Source organism: Carya illinoinensis, chromosome 4 (assembly GCF_018687715.1).
Source record: "Carya illinoinensis cultivar Pawnee chromosome 4, C.illinoinensisPawnee_v1, whole genome shotgun sequence".
NCBI lineage: Eukaryota > Viridiplantae > Streptophyta > Magnoliopsida > Fagales > Juglandaceae > Carya > Carya illinoinensis.
The window spans coordinates 3,748,138-3,765,222 of record NC_056755.1 but is presented as its reverse complement, the minus strand read 5'-3'; the positions used below and the strand labels follow the sequence as shown (position 1 = coordinate 3,765,222).

The window sequence follows — 17,085 nt, the reverse complement described above, 5'->3', positions numbered from 1 at the left end:
TTAGCTATCTACACAATACATTATTGTTGTTTTAATTTTTTTTATTCTTGTTAAACTAATTAAATTATTCTACTCATTATCTCTATACTATATATTTATTAAGAGAAAAAAATAAAAAGATAAAAAATAAAAATAGATATCTGATATAAAAATGATGAGTAGAATTATTTTATTTACTAAGACATTAATAAATAGACAAAAGATATAGCCTACGTGGATGGGTTAGCAAAGGGCAGTCGACAACATGTGCATTTTACTTTTTTATTTTTATTTTTTTTCTTGCATTTTTTTAATAATCATAAATATTAAAAAAATAAAAAAATTATAACATCATTAAAAAATACTTCCATAATCATTAAATAAAAAAATTATCGAGACCCGATCGGGAGCCAACATTAGGCAGACATAACATTTTTCAACCTTCTTTCATTTTCCTCTACTTATGAGTCATATGTCCAATTTAAATTATTTAGTTTATAAAAAAGGTTAGAAAATTTGATGCCATCCTTAATTTTTTGGATCCTTCTATAGGAATCGAGGATGAGCATCCACGAAATATACCAATGTGCATTTCGTCAGTTTTATTTATTTATTTATTTTTAATTTTATTTTAAATATTAAAAATATTGGACATTTCGTCCATGCACATCATTGATTCATCAAGCATTTCTCTTATTTTTTTACCTGATTTTAAATTTTTTTTTAATGAATTCAAACTACCATTTGAAATATCAAATCCTTCAAACAAATATTTTCCATTTAGTTGCTAATATTGAAGTATATTTTCCCTTGACTTAATTATAATATTAAAAATTTTAAAAATCTATTTATTATCTATTTTTTTATTATACTCTATTATCGTAGTATTAGATAATAAGTTTATAAGTGAAATATAATAAATAATCTTCAATCATCCAATATTACATCATAGGATAATGAGAATTAAGATGATGAATAATATTATTTTAAAAAAATTTCATAATATATAATTTTATAATATATTTTTTCTTTTTCTTTTAAAGGTAATACTAGATATAATATTTGAGTGTACAATTATCGTATATTTAAAAAAATAATTATACATATATCTTAAATTGATTTATTTATTTTTAAAAAAGAGTGTTCAATAGTTGTAAGATTATAAATATGAAATATCCTTTATTTTTAGTAATAGAATGCCATTTTTAAATCCTTATTGTATAGAATATGATAGAGAGTGCGGTTACTCTGCCTTCCCATCTTTATCGTTGAGCTTATCGTTTAGTGCAAAATTTTATTTTTTATTTTTTACTTTTTTTCACATTTTTTAAAATTTTTTTAATTATTAAAAAAAATAATCAATATATTTAAAATTATTTTTTTAATTATTAAAAAAATAAAAAAAAAAATTCCGAATTTTCCACTTGAGCGGTACCGCCCGAGCGGCAAAGAGGCTTTATCCATAGGCTATATATACAGATAAATCAGAATCGGGCCACAATATCCAACCGAACCGAACACACTCTCCCATTTAAGGTTTAAAAAATCTTAAAAAATAGATTCCTCGGTGAAAGTATGACACGCTCTTTTCGACTAGACCACGCGCCACCCGTCCCTTTAGCTTCCCGCCTTTTGTCCTCTCTCTCTCTCTCTCTAGGCGCCTGATCTGAGGGGTTTTGGGCTGTATGAGTCGGTAGCCGTCGATGATAACAGAATGGGCGGAGTCACGTCTTCAATCGCCGCCAAGTTTGCCTTCTTCCCACCGAGCCCTCCATCATACACTGTGATAGAGGACGACACGCGTGGCGACCGATTTTATATTCCCGAGGCCCCGAGGAGGGACGGCGTCAACGTGGATGTCCTCAAGCTCCGGAACCGTAAAGGAAACGACATCGTGGCCGTCCACGTCGAGAATCACAAGGCATCGGCCACTCTGCTCTACTCCCACGGCAATGCCGCTGATTTGGGACAGCTGTTCGAGCTCTTTGTCGAACTCAGCATTCGGCTTCGCGTCAATCTCATGGGGTGATTTATCTCTGTGCTCCTTTTTTCTTTTGAAAAGACGGACTGTCTTTGTTCTTGTTTCTGTATGCTTTTTCTCTCTGCGCTGAAATCTGGATTTTGAGCTATGGGTGTCTTCGTCGTTTGAGGCTTGAGGTATATGTTTGCCTTGATTTCTGGGTTTGAGCTTGATGGGTGTTGCTTAGTTTGGTGAATTCTACTTAGAATTGCACTTGTGGTCTTTGATGTGTAACCTTAACGCCGATGGTTCTTCTTTGAACCGCACCGGTCTAGAAGAGGAACGGTTTGTTACTCGTAGCAAATTTGAAGGAGAAAGTTGACAAGTTGGATGATAGCTTTAGTTCAAGGACAGGGTATGACGGAATCTAGCACAGCAGAGTAGGCATTATAATCGGAATTAATGCTGTCTAGGCATATTCTCAATTTGTCGAGATCAACAAATACGCTTCGTCTCTACTTATCAAAAAAATAAAAAATGAATACTCTTCGTCTGTTCCTGATCTGAAAGGATATCTCCTCTGGTGAATATTTTGTTTGCCAGTTAGAAAGAGATACCTGTTTGCCCAACTAAACGTTGGCAGAAACTTGTCCCCATGAAGACTAGAGAAGCCTAACCCGTAGCTACTTTTATGCTTATTATAAATAGGTGGAGAAAGATTTTATTTTTTTCTTTTAAATAAATAAGTAAGGTGGTGAAACAAAGATTATTTTTATGTACTTGTGGATTGCTGATGATGATACGTAAAGAAATAGATAACGCCCGTAAGTTTCTTATTTTCCAGATTACAGAATTAATAAGTTCTCCGCTTTTGTGCTCGGTTTTAATAAACACATATTGAAGAAAAAAACTTGACAACTAATTATAGTGCTGATGTTTCAAAATCTTCCCCGGAGAGTATCTGATCCAACAATTTTCTGGTCGAAATGCTTCTATTTTCCCTTCAAAGTTGAAGTTATCTGGTAGAAATGCTTAAAGATATCTCTCTTTTGGATACGTACGGTTCTGGAATTTCCCCTTGTTGCTAATTAATAGTAACAGAAATCATGGTTCAATGTTGTTTTGTTATTAGTTATCAGCATCTACAAATTCTGGATTTTCCTGCACTGCATCAAGGATTTTATTTTTTGCCTGTAATATTTTCTCTGTGGGACATTTTCCGTTTATGTTCAGTATGTTGACTATGTGATCTTACGTAATTGCTTCCCTAGCTGCCCAGTGTAGAAGTTTATCAAACATGGAGATTCAAATAATTTATTGGAAATTATGCTTCATTTCAGTTTAGTGGAAAATTGGACCTTGTCAAAGAAACTCTGTGACTTGACGGTAGCTAATGTAGTATGGAAGGGGTCGTTACTAGTTAGGCCCCACAGCGAAGTTAAACCATGCTTTTGAAGAGCTTTGATCTTGATTTTGCTCTTTCACGAGCTTCTTGCACCTTGCGGCCCTGTTTGATGATATCTGCTCTGATATAACATCTGCAACGGATTTATTTCGAATTTCTTTAAACAATATATTAAAAAAAAAAAAAAAATCATTTGGATTGTTAGAGCTAAATAACTTTGAAGATGTAGACTGGAGATATCTTATCAATTAAAAATGCTGAAAGTAAAACAGAATGAACTTTCCTTTGATGGTACAGTTTCTTTCGAACTCTTATAATATAGCCCTCATTTGGATTGATTTAATGACCCTTGCTTCCATGTCTTCTGCAGGTATGATTACTCTGGCTATGGACAATCAACTGGGAAGGTTGGATGCTAGCTTCATATTCCTAGTTTTTTATAAATGGGGAACAGGTTTTTATTACATGCTTATATCAACTCTAGCAGTTATATATATATATATATATATATCGTTGTGCATTTATGGAGTACTTAGATATCCTATTTTTGAAACAAGTACATGTAATGTGTATATGTGATGTTGGTTCAAGTTAATGTAGGACCTACTCAACATTTATTACTTGGCAGAATGCTGCACTTGAACGAGTCTGGCTAATTTTTTGTATTAGTTTCATGGATATTGTTATATTCCTTCCAATAATCCTCCTAATATGACAGCCACTCGTTTTCTTTCGAAACAGCCATCTGAATGTAATACATATGCAGACATTGATGCAGCATATAAATGCCTCAAGGAGAAGTATGGTGTTAAAGATGAACAATTAGTATTATATGGTCAGTCTGTCGGTAGTGGGCCCACACTTGATCTTGCTTCAAGAATACCAAAGTTAAGTGGAGTAGTTTTGCATAGCCCAATTCTGTCTGGGCTGAGAGTATTGTACCCAGTTAAACGGACATACTGGTTTGATATCTTTAAGGTAGCTTCAGAACATTGTGCCTATTGCATTTACCTGTTTCATTTGGTAGATTGTCGCTAATGTTCTTTTGTTTAACTTTTAGAATATAGACAAAATTGGTATGGTGAGCTGTCCTGTTCTCGTTATACATGTAAGTAATTCTTCGTTTTTATTTTCTGTCTGGTCTTGCTCTTTAATCGAACTGTAATCATCTTCTCTCTTTCTCAATGTTTGTGGTTGGTAGAGTGTGTGGGATTAAATGGCAAAACTTCCTTATGCATACACAAAAGAACCGTACAATCTGAAGAACTGATTATTTTAAAGCTATTCTGGACCCACTACCATAGCAATTCAAATCCATCTGACCACCTGCCTCTGCCAAGTTTTTTGCATATGTGCTGAACTATTAAAGGAATCCTTTGCGATATTCTACTAATGGTTGGAGCCATTCTTCATGATAATCAAGCATGAAGCGTTTTGGTTTCTTTATACGCTTCATTCTATTGACCATGCTCTAGTTGGGTTGGCCAGAGTAGCTGTTTTAAGATGGTAGTTTTGTTTCCCCAAGTGGTGATATTTCATTCCAGTTATTCTGCTTTCGAGAATAAACAATCCAAAATCCTGTTTTGTTTTCCCAAATATACTTACAGTAATTAATCTTACACATATCATATTCCGTGTTCAGGGGACTACAGATGAAGTGGTGGATTGGTCCCATGGGAAGCAGCTTTGGGAGCTTTCGAAGGAAAAGTTCGAACCACTGTGGTTGAGTGGAGGTGGACATTGCAACCTTGAGCTTTACCCGGAGTTCATCAGACATCTGAAGAAGTTTGTACGGGCAGTTGCCAAAATGAAAGCAACCACAAATGGTTCTCATAAAACTGCAGTAGAATCTGATGCTCAGAGCAGACCATCGGAAACTGGAACTACAGATAAATTTGAATTGGGCCCGGATCTCCAAGAAGCTTCTAGAAACAGTTTAGATAGCCGACTCGAGAAGCCTAGAAAGTCAAACAAGCCTGAAAAGTCTCGCATGAGCACTGACCTTGTTGACAGGTTTAGAAGAAAGGGCTTAGTCTGGTGACTAATTTAGACGCACAGGCTCACAGCAATTAAATAAATAATGGAGCTAAATTCTAATATATACCTGGGAAGGTAATTTATTCTCAATCCCGATTATGTAATGATGTTTCCATTCTAATATGGAATATAATCAAGGTGAGAGTGTTCCTTCAAGTAAATAGGTATATTTTTTCAAAAAAATACCTGTATATTTGCTCATAAATGGAGACGAATCATGCAAATTTGAATTCTTTTTGTCTTTTATAACATCAACAGCTTCTTTTGAACGCTAAAATCAGGTAGTTTCAGTCATTTTCATCCTTTAGTCTCGGTTGATAACGTATTTGTCCGTGGCATTCGCTGTAAATCTACTGTTGTTATCAATCTTTTTGGTAAATCCATCCATATGTTTCCTTTTCATTTCTATTGCTTCAGTTCTTGTTAGGGGTTGGGCTTGTTTTGAAGTTTTCAGTTGGATCGTATCATAGGATTTGGGAATTGTAAGTAAACTGGCGGAGCTGCATTTAGCCATTCGAAGTGTTAGTAAATGAAATTGCCAGAATGTGGAAGGGGAATGACAACATTGTGAGAACTTGATTATTACGTGCCTCCTTTTTTTGGACATAAATACATATATATGACATGCCCTTTCTTGGGTTTGATGCAATAAGGTGACTGGGTTGATCTACTTTGTTCTCCTGGTTCGGGCTGGAAATCTTTCTTCAAAAATATAATAAAAAATCCGGCATCGTATTCTGATTACAGCAAGAAATCTCTAAGGAACGTGACTTGCCTTTTTCTGTACTAATTATTAAAAGGCCAGAGTTCACGATAAGTCCGATGGATTGGTTATGGATACTTGATTCACTGTGCCACCACGGCCTGATGGCTGAGCAATCACAATTAGCCGTGGCTCTAGATTTTCTGTTTTTCTTTTTATGTGGTTGCTAAATAATGATGAAATTGGGATTTGCGGTTTTATGAGAATGCTCTTGGCTTTCTTACTCACGGCTTTTGTAGGTGTGCATTGCGTTTTCGTTTACTTATCGCTGATTGAGAGATGATTAGATGGTGCGTCTCTCTGAAATCGCTGAAGGAAGATAGGAAGAAAACAAATTATACTTCCATACTGGTATGATAAATAATTGCTGTAAACATTCAGGTAAATAATTCCTAGAAAATTATCGGGGTTTACAGGATTTGGGCCGAAGTTCTCTCAGACCAAACCATCAGTCCCAAAATCTGGCAAACTGGTCTTTCATGAATAAGATGGTCGATATATTACAGAGACTCTGGAGTCATGAAGTTACTCTAGTTCCACACAAGCCTTTTCCCCTCTGCAAGTCCTTTCAACGACAGTGCTGAGGCTCTACCATCACACTGAAAATTTAGTAGAAGTTTTATATGAGGAATGCAATCCCTCACGCGACATTGGAAGGAGATGGGATGGAGAACTTTGAATGACTTATTTGATTGTCTGATCTACTACCCATCGTTTCTCTTCTAGTTTCCTGCACGCCAGCATGTTTAAGCCACCCTTACATCTTGATGCACATTAAAATTTATCTATGTGATTTCAGAACACCATGAAACACAGTTTGAACAAATGAAATCCAACTAGCACCACATTTTGAAGTCTACCGCCAAGTAAATATTGAGACAACTCTCTCTCTCGGAAAAAGAAGTATAAGCTTAGTGTGTCTAATTCTAATAAGTTGGCCAAAACTTTTCAAGTTCATGGCAACCGTGGAACCCCTTTCAATCAGTAAAATCTTCTACTTCAATAGATAAATAAGCTTTTTTGAAAATGTCAAACATGGACCAAATATTAAGGCTACAGACAATGTAAAGCGCGTCAATCTTGGTAAATTGTATATTTTGGTTTACTTATTAATCATTTTGAGGGACACCATAAATGCCAAGGATATATATTTTTTTTACAGGACTTCCAGGGGGTCACCATCCTAGTACTACTCTCGCCCAAGCAAATTTGCATAAATGCCAAGGATATAAAGTTATAAACTGCCTATCTGATTTGTTAAAACTTTCGAGAATCCTCTGCAACACAAATGCAGGACTGATCTGGGCACTAATCTTGGTACTTGCCATCAATTTATGGCACGGGGCTAATAAGTAAAAGGCTAAGATGTCTGAAGAAATAATTGAGTACAGGTTAAAGCCTTACTTGCAAACTAATGAAGCCCAGCAGATGCAGAATTCCCCTTGCATGCGATATTTACATCCTTCATTCCTCAAATAAACTGAACGTGTAAGAGGAACCATGGCATGCTAAACTTCAGTCGCTTTGATAAATAGACTTGCTTTGCTACAGATCTTCCTGCAAAATTATTAGCTAAAAAGTGAACCCAATTTTTTACCTGTAGCGTTAACCAATTAGATAATCAATGAAATAAATTAGACATGTTGGAGTAAGTAGAAAATGTGGCATATCAATGCGAAAACACAGAAAGCCTGCTTCATTTAGGATGTTTCCGAGCTTTATATATATATACAAGTAATATATATTTTTTTATTGGCAGTGGGTGCCAGCCTTGAATCTCCTTCCAACGAGCCAGTAAATCAACCACCCTAAATGGCATTACCCAAGCGACATCAACTCTTCTAAAGATTTCATCCCACAGCCCCCTTGTCACCTCACAATGCAATAATAAGTGATCCACTGATTCTCCATGCTTTTTACAAAAATAGCACCAATCCATCACAATGAGCCCCATCTTCCTCAACTAGGCGTTGCTCAAGAACATGAGTATACATTTAGGATGTTTCCAAGGTAATTAAAAACTACTTTAGAAAGGTGCAAGTATTAAAAAAAGAAAAACAAAATAAAAAAGAAAGAAAAAGATGCAAGTATAAGCTTAGGTTTCAAGATTACCAATTTGCATTTCAAATCCATGATTGCCTGCTGTCTTTGATAAGCAAAAAACTTCAACGACTAAGACAAAAGAAAACATTCAAGTCAGAGTCGCTAAACACATGGTGACATGAGGATTCACGACTAAAAAAAAACACTTGCAGAGGCGGGAGATGGTGAAGTATTGACAAAACAAGATCTTCACTTACCCCGATTCTCTGCATCTCAAGGGATTTATGTAATGCTTCTCTCTTAGTTAGAAGATTCTCGGGCACCCGTTTTAGGGGCCTTCTGTAGTTCTTCCCACGGTAAAGAATTATAGCATGACCTTCTTTTAGCTTTTTTACTGAAACTAGAACTCCTCCGCTTTCTGCTTCCAGGAATTTAGCAGTATAAACGACTTGATGAAACAATCTCTGCTTTGTGATCACCTTGACTACTTCTCTGTACTTCCAGTGCTGATGCAGGCCCTCTATTACACCATCAAAGACCCCACGCCTGCCTGAAGCCAAGATTAAACACAATATGCGTGAGCAGAGGATTCAAATTATGTCCTTTCATTGCTTACTTTAAGAGCATATTCAAGAGTGGGATAAATATTTCAAGCAAATGCAAGCAAACATTTGATAAGACAGAGTTCCAAAGACAGGCTTTACGATCTCAAACTTTTCACTATTGCTTTATGTTTACAGTGATTTCACATACTCAAATAGTGGTATTAATATATACAGATAAACTAAGAAAAGATTCTATTGAGTTTGTCGAGCGATCTGCTTCCAAATCACAGCTCTGAAACTAACTTCACTAATAAGACCAGAAAAACCATTATGAAAAAGCAAAGGAACTTGCACATCAAAAGTTGCTGGAAGATCTAGGGACATTTTTCATCACTAATGCACTGCGGGTCACTCCAACAATAATCTCAATTTAAAAACACCTCTTTTGGAACAGGAAGGTCCACTAAGAAGGAGTTCACTGTCTATGGTAGTTACTACTGAGCTCAGGATCTCAATATCAGCTATTGAAAGGTGAGTGTTTTAGTGCAGAAGTAACAAGATACAAGAACAGTTCACAAGGTTACTCATCAATATAAAATAACATTAGAAACAGTAACATGTGTCTGCTATTAACCAATCAGAAACAGAATTATTATTATCCAATCAGCAATTCTAACACTATAGACTAAACTTTATTTCCGATCTTGATATTGGACTAATCCACGGTTTAAAACTTAAAACACCTAACCAACAATACAGATTTCTTTGAAAAACAAAACTTCTCCTGTAAGATGCTTGAATTGAAAGAAAGACAAAAGAAAAAAAAAATAACAAACAAACAAGACTCCCCTTTCTGACTTCTTCCTTTTTCATCATAGGATAGATCTCATATGCATCTAGACAAGTAAGTTCTTCCTTACCCAGCTCTAAACATCTATCCATCTTGAGTCCTATCTTCTGGTAACATTCTCTCTCCTCCGCAGTTATCATTTCTCGGTCAGCATCCATCTCAGTAGGTGCCCATCCACCAGTCAACTTTGACAATTCCTTCATTGACTTATCTATCTTTATGTTTAGCTGCCATAACCACAATGGATCTTTCAAATAGCAGTGTAATGTGACAAGACGACAGGAAAATGAAATCCACAAGGACCCTTACAATGAAAAGTTTTTGCTCTTGCTCTCTTAGTTCCCTCTCCAATCTTTGTTTTTCGGCTTCCAATTTGATATCAACCTCTGTATTTCCTTTTTCCAGGTCACTGAACTCAGTTTGGATATACTTGGATTCTGATAAAGTGCCGGATGAGCTAGTGTTTTCTATTGATCCATTATCCATACAGACAGCTTCAATTGCTTTCACCCGTGCACCTTCTTCATAAAGTTGGTATTTTTTTAGCTCAGTTTCTCTTTCGGCTATTAAATTTGCAACTCTACAGGGAAGGAAATCCTTGCCTCTATAAAGTATTATTAGAAACTTATTACGCAGCAAAAGAACTCCGCCTGTAAGATGCTGCAACAGTATTCAATGTTCAAATGCATGCATATCCATGATTAGAAGGCATAGACAAGCATAGATAGTCAGCATCACATGCATAGATTATGGATGTACATGCAGAGGCAAGCACAGCTAACCTTTGAGGCACAGCAACCAACCCCATGATCCTTCCAGAAAACAAAACTTCTAAATTCAAGTCTAAAAGCCATCAGTGCAGGTTTCTTGTGCTAAGATCACCGTAGAACTATTCTAACAGCTACCACATCCCATGCAGCAGTGCTGTGGTGATTTAAGCACAAAAGACAAGAATCAGCAACTATGGTGTTTAGACAAGGATGATATTCATGTGAGGGAGATCAAGAGGTAGGCCACCAAGCCTCAAAAGGTCACCATTAATATGCACCTACTGTTACCTGAAGATGACAAGCATAGTAAAGCCTGCCAATATAAGCAGACTTTGCCTTTTTGTACAAGGTTCAACAGGAATGCTAGCATGTCATGGTATGAAATCTGTCTTACGACTCTTACCACCCAAAAGTCTATATTCTATTCAACTTGCCTTGAGTTCCAATGCCACTTCCTCATTGTTCATAATCGGGACTCCCCACTTTAGAGAAATCTTCACAATAAGACTTTTCTCCCACAGTTTTAAGATGGATGCAGATAAGCCTTGAAGTTTTCGGTTTTTCCCTTTTAAAAAAAGAGGAAAACTGAAATTAAAGTCTTGTGTACACAGACATCTGCATGCACACCACTAGCATGGCAAAGAATATCTAGTCGGATGAACAGATTCAGAACCTAATAATAGTCTTTATAATTTAAAAGTGATGTGCCTAAAATAGACTCATACTGATCATTCTCCAATTTTTAAAAACATTAATATTGATTTGTTATCTTCAGGCTAGGTATAAACATAAATAGGGTAGACTATAAGCCATGCTTGCTCAAAATTTAAACCCACGCTATTTTGGATAAGTTCATGTCTAAAAAGATAAATGAGATCGCTAACTCATTCATTGCAGAATACACTAAATTGGGTTGTGGATGCTACATAAGAATCCACCACATCCTACGTCAGGAGATATCCAAACTTGATCAAACACTTAACGATCCAGTGATTTTTCTATAATCCAGTTAAATTAATAGCTTCACCAACTCACAATAAAAGTATAACTGAAAAAAATTATACAAGTATAATTGAAAAAAATTATACAAGAATAAGGTTTCCAGTGTTCTAATAAGCCATTGAGATTCAGATTAATTGAAGCTGTTCATCATACAGAAAATGAATACAGGTGAAATTTTTTTTTTGATAAGTGAATACAGGTGAAATTTTAAAACCCAAGTAACACAAAGTCTCAGTGTATAATAAAATTTGAAAAAAAAAAAAAAAAACTTCATTGCATCTGAAGGGCTGATTCAATATTATTCTGCTCCAAACGGCAAGAAAATAATCAGCAGTTTGGGAAGTTTCTGAATATAAACCCCATCTACAAAAAAGATTTTGAGAGCAGGAAGGTTCTGACAATAAAATATAGCATCTGCTTAACATATGCCACCACCCTATAAAACAGGTCTTATATATCAAAGAAAAGCCCAGTGACCTCAAGTTGTATCCAAAAATTATTGCTCATAACAAATTGATATAATAACGGCATTACTAAATGCTATTTAGGACAATAACACAAGCAAGTCATCAACATAAATGATTATATAAGAATACAACAATAGTTGTCTCCAAAAATTTATTTCTCACTTAGAAAATGATAACGATGATTGCCATACACAAGTAAATAAGATTTGTAATAAATAACACGTTTTCTCAATTTATTCTTTCTATTTTTTTTATAAGTATATTTCTATTTTTCTTCTATTATCAATATTATATTGTGAAATAATATGTTTCCAGAAATTCATATCTTCTATGGAAAACTGAGATACAATGGTAGGCGAGGTAATACCAAGAACAAAATGAGTAGGTAAAGGGTGAGCAAGCTTCCTCAAGTACGTCAATTCGTCATTTGTCAGCTTTGCTCTGGCACGAGGTGGACAAAGTCTAAATGGAGGCCTATATCCAGGAACCACTTCAGGAAGTAAATCTGCATCTACGGGCAAAGGCTTGTCCATCCACCAATCAAGGAAACGAGGTCCCAAGCCATCTAATAATCTCTCTGTTTCTCTCACATAAAGTGATCCACTCACTGGTTGGTGATTCAAATCCCGTTTTGAAGAGATTCCTGGCGGCAAATTTGCCCCCTCACTTTCACTTCTACGCATCTTTTCATCTACACCATTTTCATTGGAGTGAGTTAGAGAAATTTCATAGTTTCTTTCCCACTTCGGCAGACTAGTTTCATAATAAGGTGCTGCTTGACTGCCAGCAAGCCTAGCACGTGTCTTTAAAATGTTCTTTGAAGTCAGCTGATAACTGCACCCTCGATAGACAACAAGAGTATCTTTTTTACTCCAAACAACCAAGCCTCCAGTCTTGATCTGTTTTTTTTTTTTTTAAAAAAAATGAATTATAAAAGCAACCATCAGAACCAATATACAGAAAAAACCAATTAAGAACTTATATGACATTAAATATAATATGTGGAAGCAGCATTACAAGGAATAGAAAATTTCAAACTACCATGAAATACATATGTAGTATTAATTTATCAAAAAAATCACCGAAACTTGGACCTCTTAACACAGACTGCTGAACAATAGCATATGCTTAAACTTTAAACAAGAAGGCACGTTCCATTTGCGCAACAACCAGAGAATGTTCCAGCTAATTTTCTAAAACCAAAGCCTTTTTTTTTCTTTTCCTTCTGCCAAAACCAAAGAATGTTTAATGGTACGCAGAATGACCTCAGCTGACCCCTTTTTTTTATAAGTAGCTGACCCTCATTGGCAGCTCAACTCCAGCTTGTGTCATGTTCTAAATTAACAGTCTTTTTACCCTTACGAAAGACGTTAGTATTTCCATGTGGCGGCAGTTTTCATTCCATCCGAAATACCCAACTAATTATCAAATAACTACATAGCCATTTCAATCAGTCCCCCCAAAATAGCCTCTTTTCTTTTCCTTTTTTACCCATAGATAGGTTCCAAACCCGGGCACAGTTTTTTCCTCCGCAAGTGAACCCAGTGCATTATATACTTTTAACTTAACGACAAAACAAGTAATTAAAAAAAAAAAAAAAAAAGAACCTCGACGATTTCTCGAGCTCTATCCAAATTCTTGCACAAAGGGATATCAAATTTCAACATGGCAAGCTCATTCCTCCTCCAAATCGTTCTAATATCATCAACTACACCCTGAGTCACCCCGGCTTTCTTAACCTTCACCCATCGCCTCATCTTAGCGGCCTCATCCCTCAGCCTCTCAAGCAACGCCTTGTCAAGCCTCAATTCCGCCTCAGTCACTGCTTTTTCCTTCTTCATTCTCCGAAGAGCGAACCCCACGTCCCTCTCCCAAGGCATTTTCCTTCCGTATCTCGACCCGTCATCTTCCCCAAGTTGTTCTAAGCAATCCCCAAATCCAGATTTACCTGAATCCTTCTGGGTTTCATCTGAATCGTCGTTCATTCGAAGCTTTTCGATGCTCCTGACGATCTTGTTCACCGCTCTTTCACCTCTCACGCCAACTTTCTCAGTCAGCGCTTTATCGGACTTTTCGACTCTGGCATTGTTTAAGTTCTTTTTGCTGTTGCGTTTGGAGAGGTCAAGAACCTCATGGGGTGGGAGAAGAAGGGGGCCATTCATCCACGGAGCTGTGGGCATCTTAACAGCGGCATCGGATTGCGAAAGAGGTTGCTTCAAAGAGAGAGAGCAGTCTGGGTTGTTGGCGATTGTGGGGTTGGAGGAGGGAGTGTGTTTGGGGATTTGGGGAGGTTTCGGGTTTAATGAGAATGAGATGGTGAGGTACGAGTGGGAGGGGAAACGAAAGAGAGTTGCCGGCATGGGTGGGTGAGTGAGTGGCGGTGGAGCGTTCGCGCAACTGATGGAGATTTTGGGCTCGCTTTCTTCAGTTTCCAACTCTGTTTGGATTAGGAGCAGCAGAGATCCTATTCAATCGTCGGCAGAAGTACAGCCGTCGTCCAAGTTGGTTTATTATTAAAAGATTATTTTTTATTTTTATATGAATTTTATATTTATTTTTAAAAAAAAAATAAATATATAGTAATTATAAATTGTAAATATTAATTTTCGTAATGTATAAATAATAATTAAAATAATTTAATTAATTTAATAAGAATAAAATTAAAAAAATAATAATTTAAAAATATATCAAATATGTGGTTTGAGACACGAGTTCCTCTCTCTCTCTCCTTTTTTAACTGTAAGCTATCTGGACTCTAATTAAATAATTTCAATAAATAAAAACTATTTTAAATATAAAATAATAAAATTTAACATGAAAATTCAATAGTAATCTTTATTTCCTTCATCTGCTCTGTTTTTCTGAAGGTGAATATTGAACAATACTTTAAAAAGAAAAATGATTTACACATAATATTTTTCACAATATTTTATACAATTATATTTTAAATAAGAAGTACTTTTATATAATAATATTATAAAAATAATATTATTTATAAAAATATTATCATCTTATAATATTATTGTAAAATATTAGAATAGTGTGTCGCATGTGTTTAATTAATCGATAGGTTGGAATTTTGTTGAGTTGGTCAGTACGGATTTGGCTTGCATCCTGTGCCAAAATAACAGGACTATTAATTAATGTTTATTTATTACTAATCCAGCTATTTAATAACTTTTATCTTTTATATGTTTAACATATTTAATCATTTCTAAATATTTATTCATTAAACATATTTATTCATTAAATACAAAGGTTAGGCTTGCATATTTATTCATTAAATATTCATTAAATATATTTATTCATTAGGAGGCAAACCAGACATAAATATAATAACTTGTAACAAATATATTTATATCTTTTACTTTTATAATATTAATATATTTTGATTTTATAATATTTGTAATAAATAATATATTATATACCAGCGCGTAATAAATAATCTAACAAATGTAAGTGCATTTTCATTGATATCTTTAAACTTATTTTTAAGAAAATTTTGACAAAACATTTATATGAGTAATGTTAGGTATATTTTAGAGTGTATAAATTTCATATATTTTTTTAAATGAGTTTTAAAATTAAAAATATAATTTTTTAAATAAATCTCAAATGAGAGTAATATAATTTATTTTTACACGTCCCAAAATTAAAATCGCAAATATTATTTTTAAAATTAGAGTGGGATGAAATATGTTGAGCACTTCATATATAAAAATTATTAAGTGACAATATGAAAGATTTTGAATAAACCGAAATGAGCGCAAGTGCAGATGGAGAGAAAAGAAAATAAGAATGAATTTGAATGGTATGATTGCTTGTTAGTAGCCGATCATGACCGTTAATTTTTTAACAGGAAATTTCCTGTTATTTTGGCACAGGAGGCAAGCCAAACCCGGTCAGTACTTTTATCCAAGTACACGTTCGAAATTAAAAAACAAAGTCTGCTAGTGAGAGAAGCTCATCCTTCTCTCTAAAGAAAAAAGGTGTAAATCATCCGAAAGAGGGGGGGGGGGGGAGGGGGGAAGCTACGGCTTCCTCCCTCCCTTCATCCCCCCCATTCCTTTTGTTTGTTTATGCTTTTTCCTTTATTTAATAAGCGTTGGTTGGCGGTGACCATGGTGGCCGAAAGTTTCATTACACGGTCAAGGATTTTGAAGCCATCTACCACCTTTTTTTCACTCGGTCGTGATGATGGTTTGACGTCGTGATGGAGGTGGAGGGTTTTTTGACGTCGTTGTTTGGCTGTCTACCATTTTTACTTCACTTGGACGTGATGAAGGTGTTGTTTACACGATGGAGGTGAAGGGTTTCGATTGACTTTGTTTGGCCGTGAGTGCATTTTGGATGCAAAAGAGGGACCATTATGGAATCCACGTAGCTGGGCGTGGTGGAAAGGGGGAGGGTCTTCAGTGTGAGTAGACCCATGGTTTCATGAGCTCAGAAGCTACGGTTTTCGTGTAGTTTGGGGTGTACTCCCGTGAGGTTCTTTAACTCTGTTTTATATATGAAAAACAGAGGTGGTTTGGGAGGCACGCTGGATTACATGGGGTTTTAAGGAGGTTTCTGGGGGAAGTTGTGTGGAACTCATGATGAAGTTTTCTCTTGGAAGGTGGTCAGACTGGGGGTGAACGCACCGTTTGTATTTTCGTTTTGCTGTTTTTTTTCATTTCCGTTTGCTGGTTTTTGCTACAGACTGGTTGTATTTTGCTATTTTCAGTGTTTTGTTTCTATTTTAGACTCTGTTTTGGTTGGCTGTAAATAAGGCCTCGACAACAGTTGACAGACAGGAGGAGTACCATCCACCTTGCAGCAATGCTTCCAGGGCGTCTCAGCTTGCTTGCAGCAGTGTTTCCAGCAGCAGTGTTTCCAGCGGAGTGGAGGTGAAACACAGTTGTACAGATGGGCTGGCTAGTGGGTACAGGCTGCTACTCAAATGAAACGGTTGGTAGGGCATGACCGCACGACATGTACAGGTTGCAAAACGGTTGGCAGTGGGGGGCAAAACGTGCTTTGCTCAGAGATAATGTAGATGAGCTATTGGGAAATACAGGACATGTGCCATGAGGTCTTGTGCCGTGCGGTCGTGAGTGGTAGTGGATGGAAAATTAGATAAAGTTATTTAAAAGTCCAAGTTGGGGGGGGGGGGGCATTAGTGTTATACTCGAGTGAGGTGATGAACTGCTTGATCGGTTACAATCCAGGATAAGAGCTGATCGAGAGTGGCGGACAATGTTATGGCTGGTGGTCGTATGGACGGT

The 17,085-nt window shown here is 35.9% G+C and overlaps 2 protein-coding genes across 4 annotated transcripts; one reads left to right on the top strand and one right to left on the bottom strand.

The window, feature by feature from the left end:
- Window positions 1-1,475: 1,475 nt before the first annotated feature.
- LOC122306864 (alpha/beta hydrolase domain-containing protein 17C-like) lies at window positions 1,476-5,658 on the top strand. Its single transcript, XM_043119388.1, has 5 exons — window positions 1,476-2,004; window positions 3,715-3,751; window positions 4,086-4,322; window positions 4,405-4,452; window positions 4,987-5,658. Exons 1-5 carry the CDS (start codon window positions 1,694-1,696, stop codon window positions 5,383-5,385), a joined length of 1,032 nt encoding a protein of 343 aa, XP_042975322.1. The 5' UTR covers window positions 1,476-1,693; the 3' UTR covers window positions 5,386-5,658.
- Window positions 5,659-6,471: 813 nt separating this feature from the next.
- On the bottom strand, window positions 6,472-14,319 carry LOC122306863 (chloroplastic group IIA intron splicing facilitator CRS1, chloroplastic). Of its 3 annotated transcripts, none has more exons than XR_006241559.1 (9): window positions 13,429-14,319; window positions 12,189-12,720; window positions 10,787-10,917; window positions 9,892-10,242; window positions 9,653-9,809; window positions 8,445-8,737; window positions 8,257-8,316; window positions 7,549-7,701; window positions 6,472-6,907 (listed from the first exon to the last, which is right to left on the bottom strand). XR_006241559.1 is itself a non-coding variant. In XM_043119387.1 (8 exons), exons 1-8 carry the CDS (start codon window positions 14,179-14,181, stop codon window positions 7,690-7,692), a joined length of 2,289 nt encoding a protein of 762 aa, XP_042975321.1. In that variant the 5' UTR covers window positions 14,182-14,319; the 3' UTR covers window positions 7,210-7,689. The 3 variants fall into 3 exon arrangements, 1 of the variants encoding a protein (XP_042975321.1); XR_006241558.1 differs by having other exon boundaries at window positions 6,472-6,874; XM_043119387.1 differs by lacking the exon at window positions 6,472-6,907 and having other exon boundaries at window positions 7,210-7,701.
- Between the last annotated feature and the right edge of the window lie 2,766 nt (window positions 14,320-17,085).